This window comes from Bombus flavifrons, chromosome 2 (genome assembly GCF_040668555.2).
Source record: "Bombus flavifrons isolate JBK064 chromosome 2, iyBomFlav1_principal, whole genome shotgun sequence".
NCBI classification, from domain to species: Eukaryota; Metazoa; Arthropoda; class Insecta; order Hymenoptera; family Apidae; genus Bombus; species Bombus flavifrons.
This window is the reverse complement of record NC_138443.1, coordinates 7,253,209-7,278,072: the sequence shown is the minus strand read 5'-3', so window position 1 is coordinate 7,278,072 and position 24,864 is coordinate 7,253,209. Positions and strand designations below refer to the sequence as shown.

The following is a 24,864-nucleotide window of genomic DNA, read 5'->3' as shown; positions in this document are numbered from 1 at the left end:
ATGCATATCTATTATGCGCATTCAAACAACTTCATTTCAATTCCACGTATCTGGAAACAAAAAAATTACGCTATTGCGTTCATTATAAATGCAAGAAAGCATTTCCGCATAGAAGAATAAAACATACGAATAATTGGAGTGAGTTAACGTCACTCCCTCTCGTTTAAAAAATACTTCAAACCGTAGCAACCATTTAAAATAACAGTTTCGTTATGCATATCCAAGCGCATTCTGAGAAAGCACGAAACTTGCTCCACGTTTTTTCTCCAATATAACGTCTAAATAAAATGAAATAATACTTCAGACTCCTATTACCAAAAGAAGTCACACAGAGAAATATCTGTGATTCTATTATCACAAACATTAAACTAATTCGAAAAAAGATCAATATTCTAACTATTATCTAACAATAACTATAACGTCGTCATCCTAAGAACGCCAACGTGGGTTATTTAAACTTCATATCCCACCAACTAATGAATAATGATTCATGCAGCAAGTGAAAATTCACAAACTCATTAACGCTATAACTAACTATAAACAATTTCTAATGTGTATCTACATAAATATGCGAAAATTATAACAATTAATTCTGTACGATAAAAATAATCAATCATATTTTTATCTCTCTAAAAGATAACATTGATTTCTTCATAAATGTAATTTTATTCACCCTTAATTATCTTATCAAAGTACACGAGCAACGTTATTTTTTAAGCAAATTTTATTACCACACAGGAATGAAAATAGTTTCCCTTCGTTTACTTATTCATTGCTATAAAATAAACATTCTTCACTCATAATAAAGCTGACTTATAATTTCCGTCAGTCAAGGATTAACTCCGAAACGATCGAAATAAAATTTTGTATCTTACTCGTACCTCAAAGGTATATATTTGATATATTAGTTCCAGACTTAAGGGAATCGTAAAGCAGACTCACCTGTTTCCGCAGCGGAGTCGCGCACTCGTCCTTGCTCCTCTCGAACCGCTCAAACTTAAAGCTGTTGCTTCTGTAGAGTTCGTTGTCGCTTTGCTGCCTCCTGCAGAGCCGTCGCGTGAGTGCACGCGGTCTGCAGGGCGCACATTCGGTAGCGAGACCCCAATGCAGGTGCAGCATCGCGAGTTCCGCGGTACACCTGGCCATGGCGCAACCGGCGCGCCTCACGCGGCACTTAACACGCTTTATCCGTCCCTCGTGCTGTGGCTTATGGCTGCACGGTTGCGTGCCACTTCCACTGCAGTCGCACGTGCGACGCGACCGGCGTTGCCTGACCGTGTGCGAGCATGGCTTTGCTTCCTCGCCGCACTCGCACTCGCCGCCGCCTGTGTGAGTGCAGTTTATTCTTTCGGCGCACTCGCACGGCTGCTGCTGCTGTTGCTGTTGCTGCTGTTGGTTTGGCTGGCTCGCTTGAGAAAAAGTGGGTGAAGAGGATTGAACTGGCAGTCGGTGCCGCGTACCACCATTTCCTGCTGAATGTCGACAAGGTCGTTCTGGACAGTCGCATCTGTGCAACATGCAACGAATGTGATATAGAATTAGACAAGAATATCTTACGCTGAAAGAGGTTGGAATTGATGGACGCAATGTTTATGCATTTAAAGCGTTAAAATATACAGAATGGACACGATATGCAAAAATGTATATCGGGTAATCAAGAAAGTTCTGCCGCTTCTCGTATGATGGGGAAGAACGATGCAAAAATATGGAAAAATATGGTTTTTTGGTATTAAAATGGTTACTTTTATTTTCATGAGTACATTGTTTATATTTTTGAACTTTTTTGGGTCTTAAAAAAAATGATTTATATATATTATTAAATCATTTTACATGCTTGTTCTTGGCCTGTTTTGTGAGGTAACTAAGAACGTTTTGTTGTCCTCGTACACGCTGTTGTTGAAGGATTTTGGAAAGTTTACAAAGGACGTTGATTTCGAGAAAAGATAAAATTAATCTTTGGAGATTCTGAGATACGAAGATACCAATGAAGTTTTTAAAAAGAAAATCAATATCCTGAGTAATTATCATTCAGTAAAACAGATTGCTAACTATAAACGGTGAAACTTGGATCTTGTGAATTTCTCGCGACTATGTGAAGCGACAAGGCTCTAATATTAGAGAACAGCGTACCATCTTCAAGGACATTAAATCCTGATATCAGCAATATTCTGGTACACCGCCAGAACAGGTTAAAGAGGTATAACTTCCAATAGAAATGCTCTTATGGTATGCTGTATAAACTATTAAAATAGAATTTTATGAAAGCTCTAACTCAAAACAAGACTAGTATATAGATCGCATCTATGAATGTGAAAATTACTTGTATTAAATCCAAAACTCTTTCATAATCTTTCTCATCTCATCTTACACTCTTCAATACGGAAGCGTAGTTATTATACAATTCGGTTATTTACGATCAAAATCAAATTCTATGAATCAAATTCCACCTCCACAGAATGGAGGTAAGTGCCATTGACACCGTGACCTATATATTGATTTTTATATGACCATACGCATGAACGTGGCGCCATTTATTACTATTGAACTGTACGATCAGCATTCCTACAGATTTCTTTGAATTTAACTGACTTTAACTTTTCTTACTCGACTTTGACTAAATTCTACCGATGTTTCGGCTATTTTTACAACGTTTGAATCATATTGTACCAAGATATATTATATCCTGCTGAATCCTGTTGGCTTTTAATGCTTTCTGTCATGTCCAGTCGATTCATACTAGCCTAGATAAGTCCTACCAAATGCTATTGGCTTTGCCTGTAATCACAGCTATGCTCTGCCAGATCCTTATGATATCTATTGCGACGTAGACCGATTTGATTGAGTGTTATCTGCTTCTGGTAGAATTTAAAGTCGTTTTCCTGTGTTCGATACAACTTTTGCTATAAAGATATAAATAAATATAAATATAAATATCCTTCGCTTAAACAGAAACAGTATTTGTTCGTATATGATTTATTTTGATAAATTAAATAATATGAAAAAGAAAATAATGGAATAAGTTTGTTAATTTGCTTCTCGTTTCTCTGGCATTCGAGAAAAGTTAGAAATATCGTGTTAAATGAATAAAGTTATTGTTAATTGGATAGAGTTAGTAGATTTGGATAAAGCAGTTCGCACAACGTTGATAAATCTTACATTGGAAACTATGAAACTACATTTGTACCTCATTACAACTTGCTTAATTACATGCCCGTGGCTATGCTGAAAACTATGTACGTACATGTTTAAACGATTTTCAGAAGGAGATTGTATTTATCCAATTTATATTTGTATCTTATATTTTATTGTTATAATACTTGGTTGTATTGAAAGTTATTATTACGTTGATAGTCCTTACAATAGAAATGTAATATTATTAATTTGTTAAAAGAAAATGAGATTCATCAAACTAAAATATATGAAATTTCTCTTCAAATGGTTTACGAGTAATTTTGAGGAACAAAGGGAAAACAGAAATTGTGAAGAATAATCCGCAAACAATATGATAGCCTGTGATCTTTCATTTTTAGACAGGATCATAATAAACCAAAATGGCACGCTAAAACGTGCAATATTTAAAGACCATGCACAAGCAAAATTATTCAGAGCGATATATAAAAAAATTAAATCACAAGTAAACCTAATGTTCTTTTTAAAACTTTAAATTTCAAACTTCACAAACGATTTATTAACAATTTACAAACGATATTCTGATAAATTGGTGTTAAGTATCACTTATTAAAGACTTCCTCGTATAAACCAGAAGTTAAATTAATAAAATATTTACCTTGAAAACTAATTAAGAGATACGATGGAAGCTATACAAAATTACGTTCGTAAGACCAATGTTGATTGGTTTCAACGTAAAACGTATTATTAAAACTTTATTGCTAAAATGTTTCAATCATATTTGACACTGATAAAAGCAAAGCAAATTTTAAATCATTAATGCATTTCACTTTCTTGGCTCATAAAAAAGCACGCTTTTACCCATCTATTTTTCACTCTAATGGTTCTAACACGGAAATAAAGATACCCATGTAATTACTATTTCGAATATCATGTAGTTGAAACGTAATTCGCATCCTGACAACTATGCTATAAAATAAACATTGTCGACATCAACGATGTTTCCATACAATCATATTACGAAGAGTCAAAGAAATAAAAGTAAATGTTGTGAATACGACATGTACATTTAAACGTAGCACAGTGACAGTGTTTATTTTACGAAATAAAATATTCACATCTTAATAATTTATTCATTTTAATTTGCGAATAAATGTGCATTCTATTTTTCAATGCCTGACACAAATATTAGTTATTAATTATAGGCAGATAGCATATATGTATTTCAATTATCGTTATAATATTACTCTAATAAATCTTATTATTAATCTATATGATAAATTTAATGTATCAAAAATTCTATTACTATCCAATAAAATTATCTTGTATCTGTTTTTTAGCAAAAAGTTTCTGACAAATGTTCCTTCTAATATAACATTACCGAAATAAATAGAGCTGTTTCGAAATAAATAGAGAAATACGAGATTGAAACTATTATGCACTTTTTGAGCAACCTGTAGAATACGAACTTACAATGCAATAAGGTTCGGTTTATGTATTTCTTCCTCGAAATAGCTATTCGATCAGTCCATAACCTTACATTTATTTGGTATAATAAAATCACACGATGGTGATTCGAACCTCAGTCAAACCTCTCCCCTCTACTTTACTACGATGCATCGCGGAATCTCCTTGCTAACCTTCCCATTGTTAACCTTACCATAGTCTTCGAATTTTTGTATTGTAATTTCGTCTTCATTTCAATCTTATATGTTGAGGAAATATTTTAAGAAAAACTTTAGTCTAACAATAGAATTGGGACGAAAAATTATATATATCAAATAACCATTCCTTCGTATTTTCATCAAACTTAAAAAATATTTTATCAACAAGATAAGACGATTCGATTGCGAACTACTCAAAGAAAATAGGACTAAGTAGACACATTACCCTGACTCTACAAAAGGATGTCAACTTCACTATATTCGCGCCGCAACGAGCCTCGTTTACGGCTTCGCAAATACGATCAGCACACGGTTACTTTGACCTTCGTCCCTTGCACCCCTTTAATTCATAATGGTTCGCAACGTGTACACAGCATACACTGTCGCGCCAAACATTGGACGGTAACGGAAAAAGAAGGAACGACAAATATCGGAGGTTATCGAAAAAAACAGGCAATGACAGATGTTTATTTACCTTCGAATACGTCGAACAGCCGATGTACGCGGTACATGCGGACAAGGTTGCGATTCCGGTGGACAGTCACAGTTGCCAACCGCGGGTCGGGTACGACGAACCCTAATCAGTACCGGATGTACCGGACATGGCTGCACTTGACAACCACACACGATCGTTTGCGGTCCACCGCGAGATTTTCGACCGCCTCCTCGTTTCGCGCGTTGGTCCACGTGCAGCTGACAAGGCTGCACAGGGCAACCACAGCGAGCTGTGGCACCGCGACGCCCGGCACCTTGTACACGTCTCCACACCCGCTCCATTCAACGACCGGCGTGCGACTAATAAATGCACGCCCCACACCACTCGACACTCGCGATTCGCTTCGGCTGTGTTCGGCCAACTTCGACTCGCAACGTCACCCCCATTTTTCCCTAACCCTCACCATCACGCATCGAATCCTGACTCCTAGCGATGCGCGAGCACCAAACCTCCCCCTACACAATATAATTCTTCGATGAACACGTGGAATAAATTCAGCGTGTGTAACATGTAATATCTTTTTTCAAAGTGTAAAGTGCAATGTTTCTTGACTGGTTTGGAGATGATTTTGGCTCATTTCGCGGACTGCTCGGTAAGATATTTTGTTTTTTGTATAAGAGCATTTTTGTATTATTTTGAAGTGTTAATCATGAAATACATTGATTGTGACGTATATGGGATAAATAGATTTATATTAATTGCATTTATAGGCAAATTGAATGAAAATGTAAAGATACGTTTTTGAATATTTCGAGTGTTTTCGGTTAATTTCGGTAAGATTCGATATTCTATTGTTACTAGATAGTCAAATGCAATAAATAGAATGATACCAATATTTGCAAAAGTATTGCATGTTTTAAATTAGTAAATATTTTAAAGTAATTATAATAAGAAAGATAATACAAAATATGGTAGAATTAATTTATTAGTGCTAATTATTAGTACTAATTTTAATGTAAAAATAAATTATTTTGATAAAAATAATTCTATTACATATGTATATATAAAAAATTAATAATAATACCAAATACGTATATATTACAATACATTTCTTAGCTATTAACGATTTGTATCCTTATAAATATTTATTTAAAGATTGATAACAAAGTATGTTACATCAGCGATACATCAACCGGATCTTGTAGTACTTAACAAAGAAGCAGCAAATATTTGTTGCAAGATTCGAGGTATATCCTTGAGATCCATACAGACAAACGCACGACCCGAGGCTATCTTCTTGGTTAAACTTAAAATTAAAAATATACATTTTTATCTGTATTTTTCTACAAAGTATTCAAACATTTTACGAATATCAAACAATATACTTACTAAAAAGCTTGATCGCCTAAAGAACCAATAAATATAGCAAATGCATTAACATTTGCATTCGATGTAAGAATTTTTGTAAATAGCTCTGGACGAATACCATAACGTTCAAAATTGGCATCCGACAGCACAACAACGATACATTCATCGGCGTCTTCTTTCGCTAGATTCGCGATCGCATGTTGAGTCGCCTCTAAAGTATTATCGCCAGACATGCAAAATTGTGAGTGTGCATGCATCGTCTAAAAAAAATTATAACATTCGTAATACCGCACCTCACGTTTAATTGGAACAATGTTTTTTAACTACTATTACCTTTATTACTTCCAATCTACGCTTATTATTAGTCGGCGGTTGAGTATGCTTTACAAAAACAATATTATAGTCATCACCGGAATGGCCAACGATATCGTACTGAAACTTCCCTTCGTACCCACTAAACGCCTCCATTACCATAACACAAGCTTCCATTTCTCTATCAAGACGTCCATCATAACCATTAAACCTATACATGCTACCAGAAACGTCCACTACTAATTTTAAACGCTTCGGTTTTGTCGGAGGAGTGCCGAGCTCGGGTTCTTTCTCCGCCCTTCTTCGGTAAATTGTTCTTTCCCCTGTTAATCCTTCGATTAATTTAGTATCGTCTAGCTCACCGGAAGTTTGGTGCCTGCACCATTGACGTTCTTTACTTTTTGCCTGTAGACTATCTATAAAACGTAATTGAAGCATTTTAACTTTATTAAAGTAAAATAAATATTTCATAGTTATAAATTATTTCTTCCAAGCATAAATATTTAATTCGAATGGCGCATTAAAGTTTATCAGATGTCTGATACATCCTTAATTAGTCTAGAAATGTATACTGATATAGCAATATGCGGATATATTAACCTATTATAGTTCTTAACGCTTTAACTTGCTTCTGAACAGCGTCACTGAATTGGGAATAAAGATTATGATCATATTCGCTCATATTAATTTCTCTTAGTCGTTGCTGAAACGCTTTAAGGCCCATTTCTCTCGCTGCCTTTTTAATATGTTCCGGTACCGCGTTCTTTTCTTCGTCGCTAAGTTGATGCACCGTATGGCCAGCATCTAAGCGATAAGGTCCACCTTTTCCTCCAAGACCAGCTGTGTCCCTTCCTGAAATTTTCATTGTATATTTTATATTGCATCATCGTTTGTTGTGTTTAGTACATCACACACCATACCTCCGGTTCCTCCTGCCCATGTATTGCCTCCAACGTGCGGTTCGTTTTTGTCATCGATTTTGCCATGTTTTGGGCCACTAACATCCAAGCCAGAATACCTTTCTTTCGTCATTTGCAAATTTTCATTACCGTCTTCCAACATTCTTCGCCAAGCTCCAAGTGATTTTTCAATATTCGCTAGTGACGTCTCCCAAAGGCGAACGCAACCACCTGCATCTACCGTTACAAGATCCTGATTTGATTTAAGAGCAATATACAAGTTATGCTTGTTTGGATACAAAAATTGAGTCATATGCGATACGGTGGATAGTCTAAGGATATAAATAATACGGTTAATAAGTACATATTTAATAATTATTGGACATTAAATTTAATCACATATACTTACTCTGGTACAGGTATATATCGTAGCTTCTGATTTACGATATCAACAATTTCTATATAACCAACGACCCCTAAATTTGCTCCAGTATTTGGAAGAATATCATTAGGAACTTCACGAGCTGTAACCGTTCTAATAATTTGCCCATTATCCATAAAAACAGGGGGCGCGGAGCTTCTGCTCTGTTTTGGTCTTGGCCAAGTATGTAGTTCGTTAAAACTATCTAGATCAGGAAATCCAACAGCAATAGTGGCATAGGTATTGTTAGATACTAGCAATCTATTTGGAGAATCTATTTTCTGTTTCAGTGCTGCACTAAGTAGATTGCTGTTCAAGTTGCTGTCAGTGCAACTGAGAAATAAATCATTTTCAAAATTATTTTTAGTAGATTCTTCTACTTGTTGTAAAATATTTGGACACGGTGACGATTCTACAGATTTCTTGAGAATATATTTGTTTTGATTTCTACCTTGAATCAACCACCTTTTTTCTGATGGAAGTAAAATTGATTCTATTTCAAACGGTAAATTCACTATGTAGAAACACATGCGATTTAAATCGATCACTTCTATCTTGTTAGAATTATAGACATAGAAAACGATTTGATTATGGGATTTTATCAAATCCGTCTTCATTTTTCGGTGAAAACTTGTATTTCTCAAGGCATTTGATATTTTATCCGATGCCATATCGAAGAAAGATAACATTTCTACCTTCTGAACGAATCCTTCGCCCAAATTCACTATTAAAAGAACATTGCTCTGAAAACAAACATTTTTTACAATACGCTATAATAAAAAGAAATTCATTTGCTATAAAAATTACTTACTGTTTCTTCGTAGACTAAAACGTTTTGATTTTTATCACTTGCCATTGTGAATCGAAGTCTATTGCTTCTTTCAGAATTTATTAATCCATGTAACGTAGTTTCCTGAACTTTATCTGATTCTTGAATCATGCTAAAGATCTTTAATGGATTTGTAGCAAGGATATTAATTACGTCATCCTTTCCATCGGCTTTTGTACCTTTAATAACTGACAGACCTGCGACTACGGCGGTGTCACTAATTGGAATGGTCCAATAACTTTGTAATTCAGTAAATAAAGCTGATCTGGCTTCAACGCGATCTAAAGATAAAATCTTTTGACTTAAACTTATCGGTGGTTTCAACTTAATATATTTTTCCTGCACGCGTAGCACGTCCTGCTTATTAGAAAAATTCCAGGTAGCACTAATTTTGCTTTCCGGCAAAGATATTCTGCAAAGGAAAAGGAAAAAAAAATGTTAAACGTTGTATTCTTTCTATGTTTTATTCTTGTTCTAAATACGTATATATTATTCAAAAATAAAAATACATGTTAAACATATAACTTTCATTTGTCCGAGGTAAAAACTATTCTAACGGAATTTTTTTTATTAAATATCTTACTCTTTCGCTAACGAAATATTAGTAGAACTTGTTCCAATGGGAATCCCATGTTCGTGTAATACAGATACTAAAGTATCAAAAGTTTCCTCGCTATATCGATCGAAATCGAATACATTTCGCACCACCTTAGATAACGGTTCTTGTGGGAATTTCTGAAAAAGTAAATAAAAAAATTCTCCAATGAACGAAACATCACGGATTGAATAAAGCTTTGGATCGAGGTTCATATAAATAATAAACAATGATAAAAGCTCACCTCTAAATGCTTTACAATATTAACAACTTCCCGAGTCGAATATGGATACGAAACTAATCCTTGATCAGCCATATTTCGCAATTTTCCAAAAGCTTTTACCAATTTAAATATTATTTGTTCGTCTACATTCGGACCGTAACGTTTCAAAAGTTGAATTTCATTTTCAACGCTTGGATTATCGACCGTATGCGTACTGAATAGATCACCCAGTGCTCCAAAGAAATCATTTCCCAAGAATGGAAAACCGGGTCTGTTTGCTAATATTATCATTTTAAAATCTGGATGAAGCAGTATTTTATTCGAATTTTCTTCATCGGAACTTAGAGAAGATACTATACGTCTTCCGTCTGATAATATCATTTCACCAGATTCGACTAAAGTCTGGAACCAGAAAGATCATAGAAAATGAAATTGTACGCATTAAATCTTAAGACTAATCTTAAGACTTTGAGAAAACTTATGGTGGCATTAAAGTTCCGTAATCTTACTGGCTAAAGTTTCATAATTCAGGACGATATTTGGTTCAGCTATAAAGTGTCCGGGCGATAAAAAATGTACTATTTCTTAGTCTCCAAAATATTAAATATAGAAATTGAAAGATTAAATCTAAACATTGTTACAGAGATCGTCTAAATTAAATTATTCGGAAATTATAAACCAGATTCATTAGCTGTACACGTCTCTTTTATGTGGGCTACTAATTTCTATGATAACACATCCGATATAACTTAGTTTGCACGTACATACCTTTAAAATACACGTAACATGGGTTGGAGCTTTGTCTGCTTCATCAACGACGAGCACGTGTCCCAATTTAACAGCTTGCACGAGTGGCGAGTCTTCGTACACAACTTTTCCATCCCTAACCATTGGTTGAAGAGTCAAAGTTTGAACAGTAGTGTCCCTGTGTAGTTGTATATATTCACGCGGCCTATTTAGAAGTTGTAACAATCGATCAACGATTTTATTTTTGCCGACACCCTGGTTTCCAACTAGCAACAGATTCTGTCCCAAACTAAAGTCTTGCAGTAGATTCTCCAATAGCGCAACGTGTTGCGGCACGTCGTAAAATAAAACATCAGGTACTTTTGTCAAAGCTGTCGTGTTGTATCGTTCGGTAACCGTATTACCAATTTTTACGGTATTCCCATTAATTTGACACTTGATGTTCTGGTCCACCGTATTTTTCGTTGCAACGATATCTACGCTATTGCAGCAATCGTCCAGTGCTTGTTTCGCTATCGCTGGTAAGAAACGAGCCAGACAAGAGCGTTGCACTGCGCTATAAGCATCGTCAGTTTGGAACTTGTGCATCCTTTCTGCTATCCTCAGAAGCTGTCTCGTACTGAGAAAGCTAGCTAAGGACTGTAAAGTTGGATCGCTGGAGGATCGCAGTACGTGTGCCAATTCCAGAATGTTTAATAACGCCGTGGAAGGTTCCCCGTACTAAAAACAACGCAAGACATCATTTGGTATACATGGAAGCGTCTCTGTCAAATGTTAAAAAGAACGAACAAAAATGATAATAAATACCTTTGATCGAACGATATGGAGCTCCTCTGACTTGGTGAGCGGTCTCATCTCGTGGAAAAGGAACAAACTGAGCAGCTCTGAATTCAACCATTGCCTCGAAGACGTGTTAAGCATCGGTGATTCTGCTAAAGCTATAATTCGAAACGATGGATGAATACGCAGCACACCTGATTCTTGCAGTTCTGCGTCGGATTTATTGTACTTCTCCTTTATCTCGTCGTAACGATCTGCTCTGATGAGTCTTTTGCCGTCGTGCAGCTGTAACTCTCGATCGTGAACCAATCTAAAAATGAATAAAACGAATAAAAGAACATTTGGAGAGCTTAAAATGTTTAAAGACAATGTACCTATGTACAATAGCTAGAGTGCTAGGATCGATTCTGTTAATTCCATCCAGTATAGCCAATTTTCCATGCAAAGCTGCATCGACTAGCGGCGAATTTTTCCAAACCGTATCACCATTGGACAATGTTGTCCGTTGTTGTATCAAGTCTCTAGATGTCATATCCTAAGAAGATATTTCAATTGTTTCAAATAAATTGTATGTTTATTTAAAATTAATTTAGAGATGTGTACGAATATGTGACACTTGCCTGATACAATACGACAGGCTCGACTTCGTACCCCAATAAATTAGCTAACGTTTGTACAGTTATTGATTTCCCACATCCTTTTGGGCCGATCAAACAAATATCAGAAACAACATGCGATTCCAACAAACTTATCAATAAATTATTCTGATAACCCGTTTCTACGTATTTACTTTCTTGTACTCTTCCATTAATCTTTTTCGTGCCACAAGGAACCTATTTAAAACATACGATTGAGATATGATGTGCAAATTTATAAATTCTTCTTTCTTAACAAGTCTACTCACGTTCAACCCTATTTCTCCAGAAGGATGCTTTATACTGACACTCATTGAATTGTCTTCTTCATTTTTCCTATCTACATTTACATATTTTGAAATCATAACGTCGTGCATCGTTGGTTTCGGAATATTAAAAGTTTCGAGGATGCTTTCAACGGCCGATTGACCCTCCTTTGCCAAAAATAGCTTATACGGATAACATCTGTAAAATATATCGTACACCGACAGGTATGGACACTTATCCTGCGGTTTACACACAAATTAACAAATAATACATTAAGTAAATAAAAATTCAGGATAAAGAAGAATTTAGGATAAACAGTTTACCAGTATAATAGCAACCGATGTCAAATTATCGAGAGGAAAATCCGGAAGACCTAAGGACACAGCCTCTTGTGTAACGAAAGCGTGCGAGCACGATAATAGTTGCTTTAATTTCACAGTGTCAGCGTGCGTAACTAGATTTTTTAATGTGTTCAATTGCTCCTAAAAATTGCAAAAATGTTCAAATAAATTTCTCAAAAAATTCTCTAAACACTGTTTTAGCTTGATATTCTAATCAATTTTTTTCTTTTGAATGATGTAAGAAAATTTGTTTAGACTTTTTCTTGCGTGTCAATGCTGACAATGAGTGTACGAAACATACTGTTTACGATGACTTTAACTCTCAAACAGAAGTTAATAATTCACGCTGCTTCGAATACCTCGTAGTGAGCAAAGTTATGGTTACACTACTTCCGCGAGGTACTCGCATTATTTCCATTTGCCAGAGAACCGCATATCCTGCATAATTGTGAACAAGTCCGCGTACGGAATGTTACACCACAATTTGTTTGAAACAGTCTACGCGAGTGATTAGCACCAAGAGAGCTTTCCAGTGCGCGCCAAGTACGATAATAACTACCACTCGGCACGAAACTCTCTAGATAGCTTACAGATTTCTATCGGAAAGTTTCAATTGGACTACATTCTCAGACCTATCGGTGCGATTATCGCGGTTTCCGGGAAAATACGATTGCTTTAACAATCCTCGGAATAGATCTAGCGAAAAAAACTGAAACTACCTTGATATCAATTCAACTTCCATCAAACCTTTCTTATATCCCTATTTTCGTTAAGAACAAAGAAACAGCTCTTGAAAGATTTCATTGTTGCTACTGCATTGATACTTAAAAAGTTTAGAGGATTTTAATTTTCAAAAATTTAGAAAGTACATACATGATAGATTACACGATTGCTTTTTTTTAAATACTTTGTATTAATTATCAATGTCTTAAGATTTTGATATGTCAGAAACAACCATATAAACTTCCGTATATCGTATATTTTTGTATTGTTATTATGAACATTTGCAAGTACCATAGAAACGGCCCGTTATGATCATAGAATGACTACATTATCATAGATTGTTTCTACTTGTTCATAACGACATTAAAAGCAAATTCTCGTGATATTACATTGTATTAATTAGCGATTATTATATTAATTTTCGTAAAATTGTAATAAATGATATCACGAAAATGTTCCTTTAGTGGAGGGCAAATAGAAATAATCTACGTTAAGCAGCCATTCTATAGTCATAAAGAATCATTTTTATGGTACTTGTAAACGTACGTAGAAAAAGCAATTACTTTCTTACAAACGAAAAAGTTGGATATATTTCGAACGAATCGTTACCGAGTATGCGTTCATTACAAGGTTCTTTTTGTCTCTTTCAATAGAACTTAAAGTTTCTATTAATGAACATAGATCACGATTGCATGTTAAATTGCATTATTACTTGGCGTTTGATGTCACTTCCAATAACTCATGAAACGAATGCAATTTAAAGGAACTGCTGCAGTGTTGAATAACTGCAAACTTTTTTACAAAAGTTATATTCTGAGATAAGATCGACACTGTTCATTCCTTTATAAATAACGATACATGTCTCTGATGTAAGTGACAAACTTTCGGAAACTTCTTAAAATACTCCGACCGATTATGACATCAATGTCTTGTTCGAAACTGCAATCACGCGATTTATAGCCTCCAATAAATCATTGAGGTTCAATGCAGAGTTCATAAATCATGTACTATTACACAATAATCGGCAGTTCTCTACCTTAACTATGTAAAATATTCAACCCTTACAAAAATGTCACAATTATGCAATATAAACCATACCATACCATGATTTATTATTCAATTATTCCCAATAATTTTCATCGTTCTTTTTAAACTAAATCTTCAAAACTACATCGCAAATATAAGTTTAAGAAAGAATCCTATAAATTCGTTTATGTAAATTCATAAATGGAGCATTGAGAATAAAATTAAATACATATGTAACTCGTTAAAACTAAGTATATATGTAATTTCAGCAAAGTAATTCGCTGTTAGAAAGAGACATGAGCACAGAATATTCAGTGCACAACTGATTTCATTATGTTACCTGAGTCTGATTTGGAAAAAATAAATTTCTCCACTTCTGTATGATTAATACAGTTTCTTGGAAGAAATTAATACTATAAAGTCACATTTAAAAGAAGTAGTGTTTTGCTCTCAACTTTTGAAATAACAATACCAACTTTCAACTAGGTACCAGGTACCAAAACTACTTTCAACCTACGTTATACGGTTATGTTTTAAAGCAAAACAGATCTTTTACGTGTAAACTTATTGGTTCGTAAATAGCACTGCATAATGCAAAATTTTAGAAGGCATTATTGGAAGCTCTGTCGTCTCGTCACGAAGAAACGCCCTAAGGTAGTTAAATACCCCTTAATTATATTTGACTTTTTATGTGACCCTTACCACGAATATTATTTACTTTGTCCAATTTGCAAACAATACTAAACGACGCTAAAGCGTGTAAGGTTCTTTGGTCGCGACGTCTCGTACCGGCACCATTACCAACTGCTCCTTCACGCGCAGGATAATGGGTGTCGAATTGACTCTCGATAAAACCGAATTTATTCCGACGCCGCGACGTATTGAATTTCAGTAGGAAGTCGCGAATAGGGATGAAACAGGGATGATACATGGCGATGCACAAGTATTAACGAATAAAGGCTCGCTATACAAATGGGGAAACACATTTCCGCGAATAATCGAGTTAACGTGTAGAAATTAATTATCGTTGTACGTATCGCATGCAATTGATGTAACGAAATAATGCATTATAATCGAATAAATAAAAGTGATACGAGTGTTTATAAAAGAATTAAAAATAATTCAGTTATATGCTGTTAGTAAGTATACGTATGAATAATGAATAATTACCTTTAGATGATGTAAGTACTTGTATTAAACATGTTGGGATTTTTAATAAAATTCTATCACTACAAACAGTATATTATATCACTTATGATAAATGTTGTAATAGTTGATTAATTTATATAGATTTATAAGATTCCTGTTTAAGATAGTCTTGCAGCAAAAGATAATATTAGTTTTAAAAAACATGTTATGGAGATCTAATGTAAATTAGACAGTTGCTAATATGCATGTAATGATATGACTGATTAAATACTGTTTTTAGTCATCTACCAATGATTCTTGCGAGGACGTGTGAAACTCTTTGCAAGCGAGACTCGGTATCACTACGTGCAACTTTAATCGGCTAGGAGGACACCATATCGTCGATGATGCTTTTTCTTTCATTTCATTTTTCGATTCATCTCCGTCAGACTTTGGAAACGTTTTTGCGCTATTTAACTTTTCGTTCAATTCTTGAAACTGTTCCCTCGTATTCTTTATCTTGGGCAACCGACTTTGCATCATTTTATTTTCTTCCTTTTTAAAACGTTCTGAATTACGCTCTCTAGGTAATTTGTTGTTTCTCATCGTTATTCGTTCTCTATCTTCGAAAGGATCACGTTTCAAATGGGGAAGTCTCCTCTTGGTAGCACTCCATTTTTGTTCCTCCTCGTCAGATGGCCTTTCCGCAAAGTGGTCTTCAAAATCGTTCTTGAAATTTTGTGTTTTCCCAGACAAATCCAACCACTGGAGCACCCTTTCGAATAATGGGTTCCAAAAAGTATCGGATGTTCCCTCCGTTTGTCTACATTCTGTTATATTCAGTTTAAAATCTGGCTCTGACTCTGATGTTCTTCTTTCACAAATGTCACTTTTAAGAATTTCTTTGTCGATGAAAAATACTGGGTCTTCTTTCATTGCTTTATGACAGCGATACTTCTTTTTAAATTTTCTATTATTATTTAGGATAGATTCTAAGATACTAGTATCGGACGTACTAGTTGAAATTCTGGAACAAGGAGGTGCGGATAGTTTGCGATATATCTGAGAAGTTTCTTTGGCTTCTGAAAGACCGTTGCTAACTACCATCTGCAAGTTTGTGAAACAATTGTTCAGTCGATCCAGCCTCGATTCCAACTGTTGATACTCCGTTGAGTAACTTTTATTCCTCGATACACGTGAACGTCGACGTGATTTGGAATGGATCAATGGATCATCGGGTGATAGAATCGCGTGTCGAATACCGTCCACCCAAATAGTACGAACGGATATTGGTCTTTCTGATGACGACCATATTGCTGGCATTGTTCAATTATAATTTACTTATTAACTTATTAATTTAACAATAATATACAAGAAAGAAATACATCAGAAATTCCAAATTATATTTTAAAATGTAATTAATATATATAGTATTAACACGAGCAATTTGTATTAAATGATGTTACGTTTCTCTTTTACTTATATAATATTAATATTTTCTAATTTGCCATATTTCTTATTCTTATAATTTTTAGATACAAAAAGACGTTTTGTATTATATTGTTTCTCAAGCATATATCTTGATTATTGATAATTCTTCCTATATTCAGTAACAACGCGTGTTGAACTTGTGATTCGACCGAATTTCAACGTATTGACTCCCAGTTAAACAGGAGGACAAACAAGGTTCCACTGTTCTCGCGACACGCGATCTAAACTACGATGACTGTGACCATAGCGCAGCTACGAACAGTTTATATAGGAAGGAAACCGGCTCCGGAAGGGATGGCCGACTGGAGGGGTTTGTGCGACCTCCGCACCCCATACCTAACGATACGACGCTACATAAATCAAGTAAAACTTTAGCAAATTACACGCGCCACGATCTTCTCTGAGCCGCGCCAGTAATTACTGAGCGTTGTCACATAAAACCTATAACTCACGAACTTCTAAATCTCTATATCGCTAATAAGTACTATAAATATGTATACTCAGAAGGAGTTGCGTTGTATCATTTTATAATTTTATATATATATATAATTTTCACTAAACTTATTGAATAAATTATTTAATGTAAAAATTCTGCACAATATATTGCATAATGCACTTATTATGTTTTTTTGATGAGGTGAACAGTAATTTTACATTATAATTTAATCGTAAAATTCTTTTTATATTATTTTTAATATTAGTAAAATTATTTTAAGTGAAATTATGTAGGATACCTGATTTATTAATCGAACATACTTACTTCAAAACTTGGAGGTGGAATATGTCTGGCTTGAAACCTAGATCTAAGAGGAGGATCAAGTGGATGGCCAGGATATCTTGGTGCTGGCATACCCAGTGCAATAACTCTAAAGTCTTCGCTAACTCTAACTAGTCTCCAATTATCTAATTCCTCCTGGCTGTATGTCTAAAAAAGTACACATTTACTAAATCCATTAATCAGTAATAACAAATCAATGCACGTATACAGATATTAATACCTTGAGTAACTTATCATAACGTGTTGCAGGGACCAGAAATCTCCCATCCTCTAAATGCATTTCACGGTTTTCCAATAAATTATTCAGAACAGGAAGAACATTTCTTTCAGCTTTCTCTACACCTTCAATAATCAGAATCCTTCCATTTGTTGCAGCCCTTACAGCACTTTGATCATGATAATAAGCAGTGCCACTTCTTATTTCTCTCCGCTGTTTTAGATCTGCTTCTGTTGTATCCCTTGAAAGTGCTATAAATTCTACTTCACGGTCTGTGAATTCGAGAAAAGCAAGAGCTAATTTTCTACGTCTAGTCCCTGGACCTCCAATTAAAAAAATATCTTGAGATAAAACATCCTTTTGAAGCATCCATTTTAAATGCCTTAATGTAGATGCATCCTCATTTTGAATAGACAGATTTAACACTGTTTGCATAAAAATCACTATTATAATGCTTTCCTTCAGGAACAAAATAAGTAATGTAAGGAAAATACTTATTTAACTTACAGTATTTTCTAGGCACGTACTCAGGCTTTTGTGGTGCTTTCACTGTTTTTGAAACTTGGCCAATACTAACAATCATATTATTATCTAAAGTTAAAATGAAATAATTAAACTACAGTGATTTCGCCATATCACAAGTAATTGATCTTTTAATTTATTATACCTGATTTGCAACGTGTAAATAATAAAAGGTTAGAACGAAATACTTTAGACCTCGTTAAAACTTTATGATTAGTTGACATGCGATGAAAATGACATAAAACGTATAACATTGTTTTGTTTTAATTTATTTCACATTACAGTTTAAAAAGAATTATAGAAAAGATATTCTTTTTCGTAAAAATATATACGTATACTTATAACGGTATATATACATATGTATATAGATTATGATTGTATAATGAACTGATTACCGTGATCAAAGTGTGATACAAGTTAATACATAAATGAACACAATAAAATACTTCATAATACTATTCTTCTCAATATTTTTATATTGTAATATATATTTCAAGTAAACAAGAAATTTAAATGTCTTCATATAATACTTCTGTAAGGTTACATGATATAAATTCATACCAGTTTATATTACACAAAAAAGGAATTTGACAATAGTCTAATTAACTGGAAAATTGTACTTTTGCTCGAGGAGGATTGTACTTAGAACACATGTTACAATTTGAATATTTATTATTTATTTCATAACTGGGTATTGCATAAGTCAAGAAGTAACATATCATTGATTTAATACATTTGTAGATATATAATAAATAAGAAATGTAAGAAACAAAGAAATGTTTATATAGTATGATATATCGTTTTTATTATTACACTGAGGAGTATTACAATAATTCTAAAGACTATGTTGACATTAACATATATATGTTACTGTTGCCTAATGTTTTAGCTCGACAAATTAGATGTATACAAAACAAACAGTATTGCTGTAGTTTATGACTTCCAAAATATCTAAATATAAATAAACTTTGTGCTTGATAATAAACACTTGCAAGCAGTGAATTTCAAATAAAAGTGATTATAAAATATTTGTGTCAAATAATTAAAGTATTAAATTGCGTTTCATTTCCTATTTCATTAAATTTATATCGTCTGTTTGCTTGCAGATTAGTGTTTTTCTTAAGTGTCATTGTTCTGTATAGTAAATCATAGCATTAAGTACTTTATGCACAATATAAAATGTAAATAAATTACTCTTAGATTAATATCTATACAGTATATCACATTAAAAGGTAGAAAGATCTACACTTCGATTCCTACATGTTATTCATTTAATACTATTTAGGCAATAAACTGGAAATGTAAAGCAATTTCAGAAAAACAGCACCCTCGTAATAAAGCAAATCTCGTGATAAGCCATGAAATTATATGTTTAGTTACCTACATTACTTGACATTTTTCAGTAACACTTTATAACAACTTGTATAATCAAAATATTTTATGCATTTCACAAGAAAAAATATTACCTATTCACCATCAAATTTGTATTTGACAACATCGAATTGAAATGACCAGAAATATGCAATTAATAAATAATTTCAACACGTATAATTTCAATATGTATAATATATTAAATAAAATATATTTATTATTTTTAGACTTTCGAACGAAAAACAAAATTTATTGGCTTTGTCATTATTAACTAAACATTTTAATGAAACTATGATTATCCTTATAGGTAATCACCCACAATTCGTTTTTTTCCTTATCCTATTCTATTTCAGAAGCAACCTATTCAATTCTCATTAAAATATGCAAATTAGGAATGCCATTATGTCTTTGCATATTAAGTTACACATAGGAACCAAGAGAATAAAATATCTCTTATAGATTACATTTAATAAAATATTTTTCTTCTGCCCAATTTTAAAAATTCCTCTAAAAAAAGGGAAATAAATTTTAAATCAAAATATAACTATAAATACAAAAAGCTAAATATTAGTGTTCATTTAATATCAGAAAATTTAAGAAATTACCTCTACAAAGTCATCTGTTCTCCTAACATTGGCAGGATAATAATCAACAATTAAAGGGCGTGGTCTTTGACCAATACCAGATGGTTGTTGTAATCCACATGTCTGTTCTTCATTTGTAATTACACTTACTAAAGTGCTCACTACCTTTTCGTCAAGTTGCGACATTGCTTTATTCGGCGTTTTCATACGTCTCAAGAACAAGGCATTCCATTTTTGTCTTAAATGTAAAAAGAATCTAGCAGTTTCTGGATCGAGTTTAAATACTACCCAGTCGTCGAGTTTAAAAATCGTTCCTTCATTACTTTCATCAACTTCAGAATCTGACTCACTCTCTGGTACAGCTATAAATAAAAAATCATGACATTAAAATATATTAATAAAATGTACTATATTAAATAGTCAGATACTACATACACTCAGCTTCATAAATTACGTCTACAGACAATCTTGCTGGTCCACAGAACAAAGCTACTGTTAATGGATTGATCAGAGTAACCATTTTAACATGACAAAATCGTCCTGTACGACTCATTTCTTCATAAAGTAACCAATCACAGGGCAAAGCTTCTACATTAGCTGCATATGTTTGAGTGGATGTCATCCTTGGTGATTTTGGATAATCTCTTAAAGTTGATGATGGATGGAAAGATACTTTCACTTCTTTCCTACAAAATTAATAATCAAAAATGTAAATAAATACTATATTATATAAAAATATAATACTGAAAAAATTAAAGAAGCAATGTACTGTGTTCTTAGTTGCAAATGTTCTCTGTCTAATCTTATTAGGTTCGGATATAAACCAGCAGTCAGAGCTGCTTTCACAACAGCCCAATTTTCAGAATTAGAATTTAAGTCTCTAATGTCTCCCGGCCCTCTTGCTCTAACAAATCCAGATGCACGAAGCTGACCAAGCAGTTGTGTACGCATTCCAACTACCATCTCCATCACAGCAGCCGAAATAAAATTTTGTTCGCAAAATGTGCGTTCTTTGCCGCTTGCACGTGCATTCTGCCACCCTTGGAAAGCACGTAAAACTGCCATATGATCGGAATATGTATTAGTCGCAAATCTCTTACGAGCCGCAGCTGCAGCTCTCTTTTGTGATGGTTGCAGGGGTAATATAAAGGGATCTCTGAAAATCATTTTTCAAAATAATATTGAGTCAAGTTATTTAACATATACTTGAAAGTCTAAATCCTTACTTACTTGTATGCTAAACTACATACAATAGTCAAGACAGGATCTAAGCATTTTAAAACCACAGCATACAATAACATTTTTCCAAGTCTTGGTTCAATTGGTAAATCAAGCAAATGACTTCCTAATTCAGTGAGATCTTCCCACGGATCTAATGCGTCGATAGTCTTCAGTAATTGAACTGCATTTCTTGTTATTACATTGGAAGGTGGTTCCAATGCTCGATCTAAAAATTCTGCGATAGGTGTATTTCCTGGAGCTAAATGTTTTGTGTACAAACACAGTTCTTGTAGTGGTGATCTTAAGATTTCTGGAGTTTGATAAGGCTCCATGCTATTATATCGAACCGCCGAGAATAGCCGATAACAAATCCCTTTTCTACATCTCCCTGCTCTACCTTTACGTTGTTTTGCACAAGCTTGGGAAATCCAATTGGATTTAAGTGTACACACTCCCGATAATGCATCAAACGATTTTTCTTTAACTTTTCCTGAATCAATAACATATACGACATCATCAATTGTGATACTTGTTTCAGCGATATTTGTTGAAAGAATGATTTTCCGAGATCCCACGGGACTTGGCTTAAATACTTTCTTTTGATCACATGTTTGCATATTTGAATGAAGTACATACAAATTATAGCGTAAACCCTTATTCATTTCCTTTTCTTCATTATTTATCTTTTCTCTCATAGTTACGATATCATCATATCCTGGTAAAAATACTAAAAGAGAACCAGGAGGCATCTTTAAGTGGATGTGCAAAATTAATTGTAAGAGGAGATCATAATTGATTTTATCATCATTAAATGTATGTTGATATACATCTAATAAAAATTTATCTTCTTCCGAAAGTGAAACATCTTTAGCATGTACTTTTGTTTCATCCTGTAATGTGCAATCATAAGTTTTCATATATGCTTCTATTAACTCGGCACATTCAGCTTGATTCATATTCTTTGCCCAATCTAATGCAGTCCATTCATTGGCTGCTCGTAGGTTTAAATTTGCACCTAAATTTAAAAGCTGTTCTGTGGTATTTATACATCCTTTTCCTGCGGCAATCATAAGCGGAGTTACGAATGTCGTGGAATGTTGATAATCTACCGAAACATTTTCGGAAAGTATGAAATATAAAAGTTGTGCAAAATTATCTTCGCCCCCGCGTAACCATGCTTCAGAAATGCTTTTATCCATTTCTTCGGCTAGCCACGGTTCTAATTTTATTTTTTCAGGAACTGGCTCATTCTGTTGTGCTAAAATTGGAGCAGGCAATATACATCTTTCATTCATAGTATTTGATCCTGATTGTTGAGGTTTATATTGAGTCCAAGTTTCTAACACTTTATGTTGATCTTTTTTATTCATAAACTCTTTTCTCTTTGACAACATTTCTTTCGTCATATAACCCGTCATTTTTAGAACATCTTCGAGAAAATACGTATCGACATCATATGATCTTCCCAAGACATTTACAACAGCACATTTGTTAAAATATTTAACAAAAATGTTAACATCCAATGTGGCGCTCATAAGCACAAGTTTAAGAGATTTATGTTTTTGTATTGCATCTTTTAATGCTATTAAAAGAAAATCGCAAAACCTATCGCGTTCGTGAACTTCATCCATGATAACATGTGTGACAGTACTTAAAGCAGAATCTCCTGCCATAAGAGTTCTAAGGAGAACACCATTTGTACAGTATGTTAAAAGAGTTTTTGGGGCAACTCTACTTTCAAGCCTTATTTGATAACCGAACGTTTGTCCAATTTTTTCATCTCTTTCAAATGCTACTCTTTCAGCCACTGAAACAGCTGACAGTCTCCTTGGTTGAGTGCAAATAATTCTACAAGGTTGTTGCCTTTGTTGGCAATGTTCAAGAATAAATTGAGGAACTTGGGTAGTTTTACCACTACCTGTTTCCCCTCCTATTATGACTACCTGATTGGTATTTAATGCATCAAGAATATCTTCCCGGAAGCTAAATATTGGGAGTGCTTTACGATAATTTAATACATCAAAATTAGTTTTCAATTGTGGTATTTGAGGCACGCTGTTATTTAATCGACCCATTGCTTTTGTATTTGTATTTACTGAAACTAAAAGTTATAGATTACAAGCTCAATTTCACGATTTAATTACATATACTTTGGATATATATATCAGAGTACCATCTGTATTAGGAGGCCGTTCTCGTTCAATCGGTGGTAACAAATCCTGACATTCTTTATGGTTTAGTGGAAAAGCCTGTAATAAATTATATATACTTTGTCTTGATGCTTTTTGTAATTTTATTACAGCATCAGCTTGAACTATTGTTGATCCTTCTCTTTTGTACACAGTTAAAAAGCGATTTGTACCTTTACTGTTAAAGGAGAATTTATATTTATTTATATTCATTATCTATTACATTGAAATTAAAATATTTGTATTATTTTTAACTCACCCTCTACTTTTAGATTTTAATCCAAGTTCATGCGCTAATTTATGAATATAGGCTCTTTCTTCCGCAGTATACGAAGATGGAAATTCTAATTCTTTTTGATCATGAGTTTCCAATAACTTTTTAAGCGTTAAATTTACTGCAATTCTAGTATCCTCCCCAATAAGAGGGGCTTTCTTACTGCGATTTCTGCGTGGCATTATATATATCTAATAAATGTTTCTGAAATATAAAATAACCAATAAATATTTTAAATCAAATCTTTTTCAATCTCCTCTTAAAAAATATTGAGCAGAATCAAATTTTATTTTATTTTAAAATGTAGTTAATTCCATAAGATTTTGAAAGAGTAGACAGTACGTCTTTCATACGGTAGCGACCTTGATAAAAGCAGATAAAAACAAAAATAAAATGAAATAATTATAAAATTGATGTGTATAATTGTATATAATGAAGCAAGATGTGTATAATTTCATGAACTTTTCATATAAACTCACATAATTCCGTCAATTTACATGAATTGTATTTAAATCCGATATGCACTTAATAAACTAATATTGATAAATACTACAACAATTTGTAAAAATTATGTTTAAGATAAACACATCGTACTTGAGTAATGACCTGTAATAAACACAGCGAATAATATTTACGTCCTTTTCAATTATGAACTCCCTCTACACGAGTCTAGAAAATTATTTAGAACAGTTTG

General features: G+C 33.6%; 3 protein-coding genes across 6 annotated transcripts in view; all 3 read right to left on the bottom strand.

Moving 5' to 3' along the window:
* The window catches only part of hwt (SH2 domain-containing adapter heavyweight), a 252,780-nt gene extending 247,203 nt beyond the window's left edge, over positions 1–5,577 (bottom strand). The window contains exons 1-2 of the mRNA XM_069132416.1: positions 5,269–5,577; positions 943–1,507 (exon numbers count right to left, since the gene is read on the bottom strand). Of these exons, the coding sequence (XP_068988517.1) occupies positions 943–1,507; positions 5,269–5,570 (867 nt within the window). The 5' untranslated portion in view covers positions 5,571–5,577. The remainder of the gene's footprint in view (positions 1–942; positions 1,508–5,268) is intronic.
* Positions 5,578–6,224: 647 nt separating this feature from the next.
* c12.2 (von Willebrand factor A domain-containing protein c12.2) lies at positions 6,225–19,038 on the bottom strand. 2 transcript variants are annotated; one of them, XM_069129072.1, is made up of 19 exons: positions 18,927–19,038; positions 18,517–18,600; positions 18,013–18,434; positions 17,775–17,939; positions 12,629–12,787; positions 12,308–12,544; positions 12,024–12,236; positions 11,778–11,938; positions 11,431–11,713; positions 10,645–11,343; positions 9,898–10,278; positions 9,642–9,793; positions 9,041–9,470; positions 8,218–8,972; positions 7,830–8,140; positions 7,510–7,761; positions 6,931–7,325; positions 6,619–6,857; positions 6,225–6,535 (listed from the first exon to the last, which is right to left on the bottom strand). In XM_069129072.1, the coding sequence occupies exons 2-19, from the start codon at positions 18,590–18,592 to the stop codon at positions 6,418–6,420; spliced, it is 5,448 nt and encodes a 1,815-aa protein (XP_068985173.1). In that variant the 5' UTR covers positions 18,593–18,600; positions 18,927–19,038; the 3' UTR covers positions 6,225–6,417. The 2 variants fall into 2 exon arrangements, with proteins under 2 accessions (XP_068985173.1, XP_068985162.1); XM_069129061.1 differs by lacking the exon at positions 18,927–19,038 and adding an exon at positions 18,677–18,905.
* A 1,068-nt stretch (positions 19,039–20,106) lies between these two features.
* LOC138189885 (3'-5' RNA helicase YTHDC2) lies at positions 20,107–24,816 on the bottom strand. Of its 3 annotated transcripts, none has more exons than XM_069132167.1 (8): positions 24,650–24,816; positions 24,156–24,374; positions 23,881–24,074; positions 21,717–23,808; positions 21,256–21,642; positions 20,922–21,172; positions 20,508–20,848; positions 20,107–20,409 (listed from the first exon to the last, which is right to left on the bottom strand). In XM_069132167.1, exons 2-8 carry the CDS (start codon positions 24,350–24,352, stop codon positions 20,398–20,400), a joined length of 3,474 nt encoding a protein of 1,157 aa, XP_068988268.1. In that variant the 5' UTR covers positions 24,353–24,374; positions 24,650–24,816; the 3' UTR covers positions 20,107–20,397. The 3 variants fall into 3 exon arrangements, with proteins under 3 accessions (XP_068988268.1, XP_068988270.1, XP_068988269.1); XM_069132169.1 differs by having other exon boundaries at positions 21,717–23,802; XM_069132168.1 differs by having other exon boundaries at positions 24,765–24,783.
* Between the last annotated feature and the right edge of the window lie 48 nt (positions 24,817–24,864).

Coding starts and splice junctions, on each gene's coding strand:
- c12.2 (XM_069129061.1), bottom strand. CDS start 18,785: ATGTTATACGTTTTATGTCATTTTCATCGCATGTCAACTAATCATAAA. Junction 12,237..12,307: donor CTGGAGAAATAGGGTTGAAC/GTGAGTAGACTT, acceptor TGTTTTAAATAG/GTTCCTTGTGGCACGAAAAA. Junction 9,794..9,897: donor ATATTGTAAAGCATTTAGAG/GTGAGCTTTTAT, acceptor TTACTTTTTCAG/AAATTCCCACAAGAACCGTT.
- LOC138189885 (XM_069132167.1), bottom strand. CDS start 24,352: ATGCCACGCAGAAATCGCAGTAAGAAAGCCCCTCTTATTGGGGAGGAT. Junction 21,173..21,255: donor CATTTGCAACTAAGAACACA/GTACATTGCTTC, acceptor TTAATTTTGTAG/GAAAGAAGTGAAAGTATCTT. Junction 20,849..20,921: donor CGTAATTTATGAAGCTGAGT/GTATGTAGTATC, acceptor TTTTATTTATAG/CTGTACCAGAGAGTGAGTCA.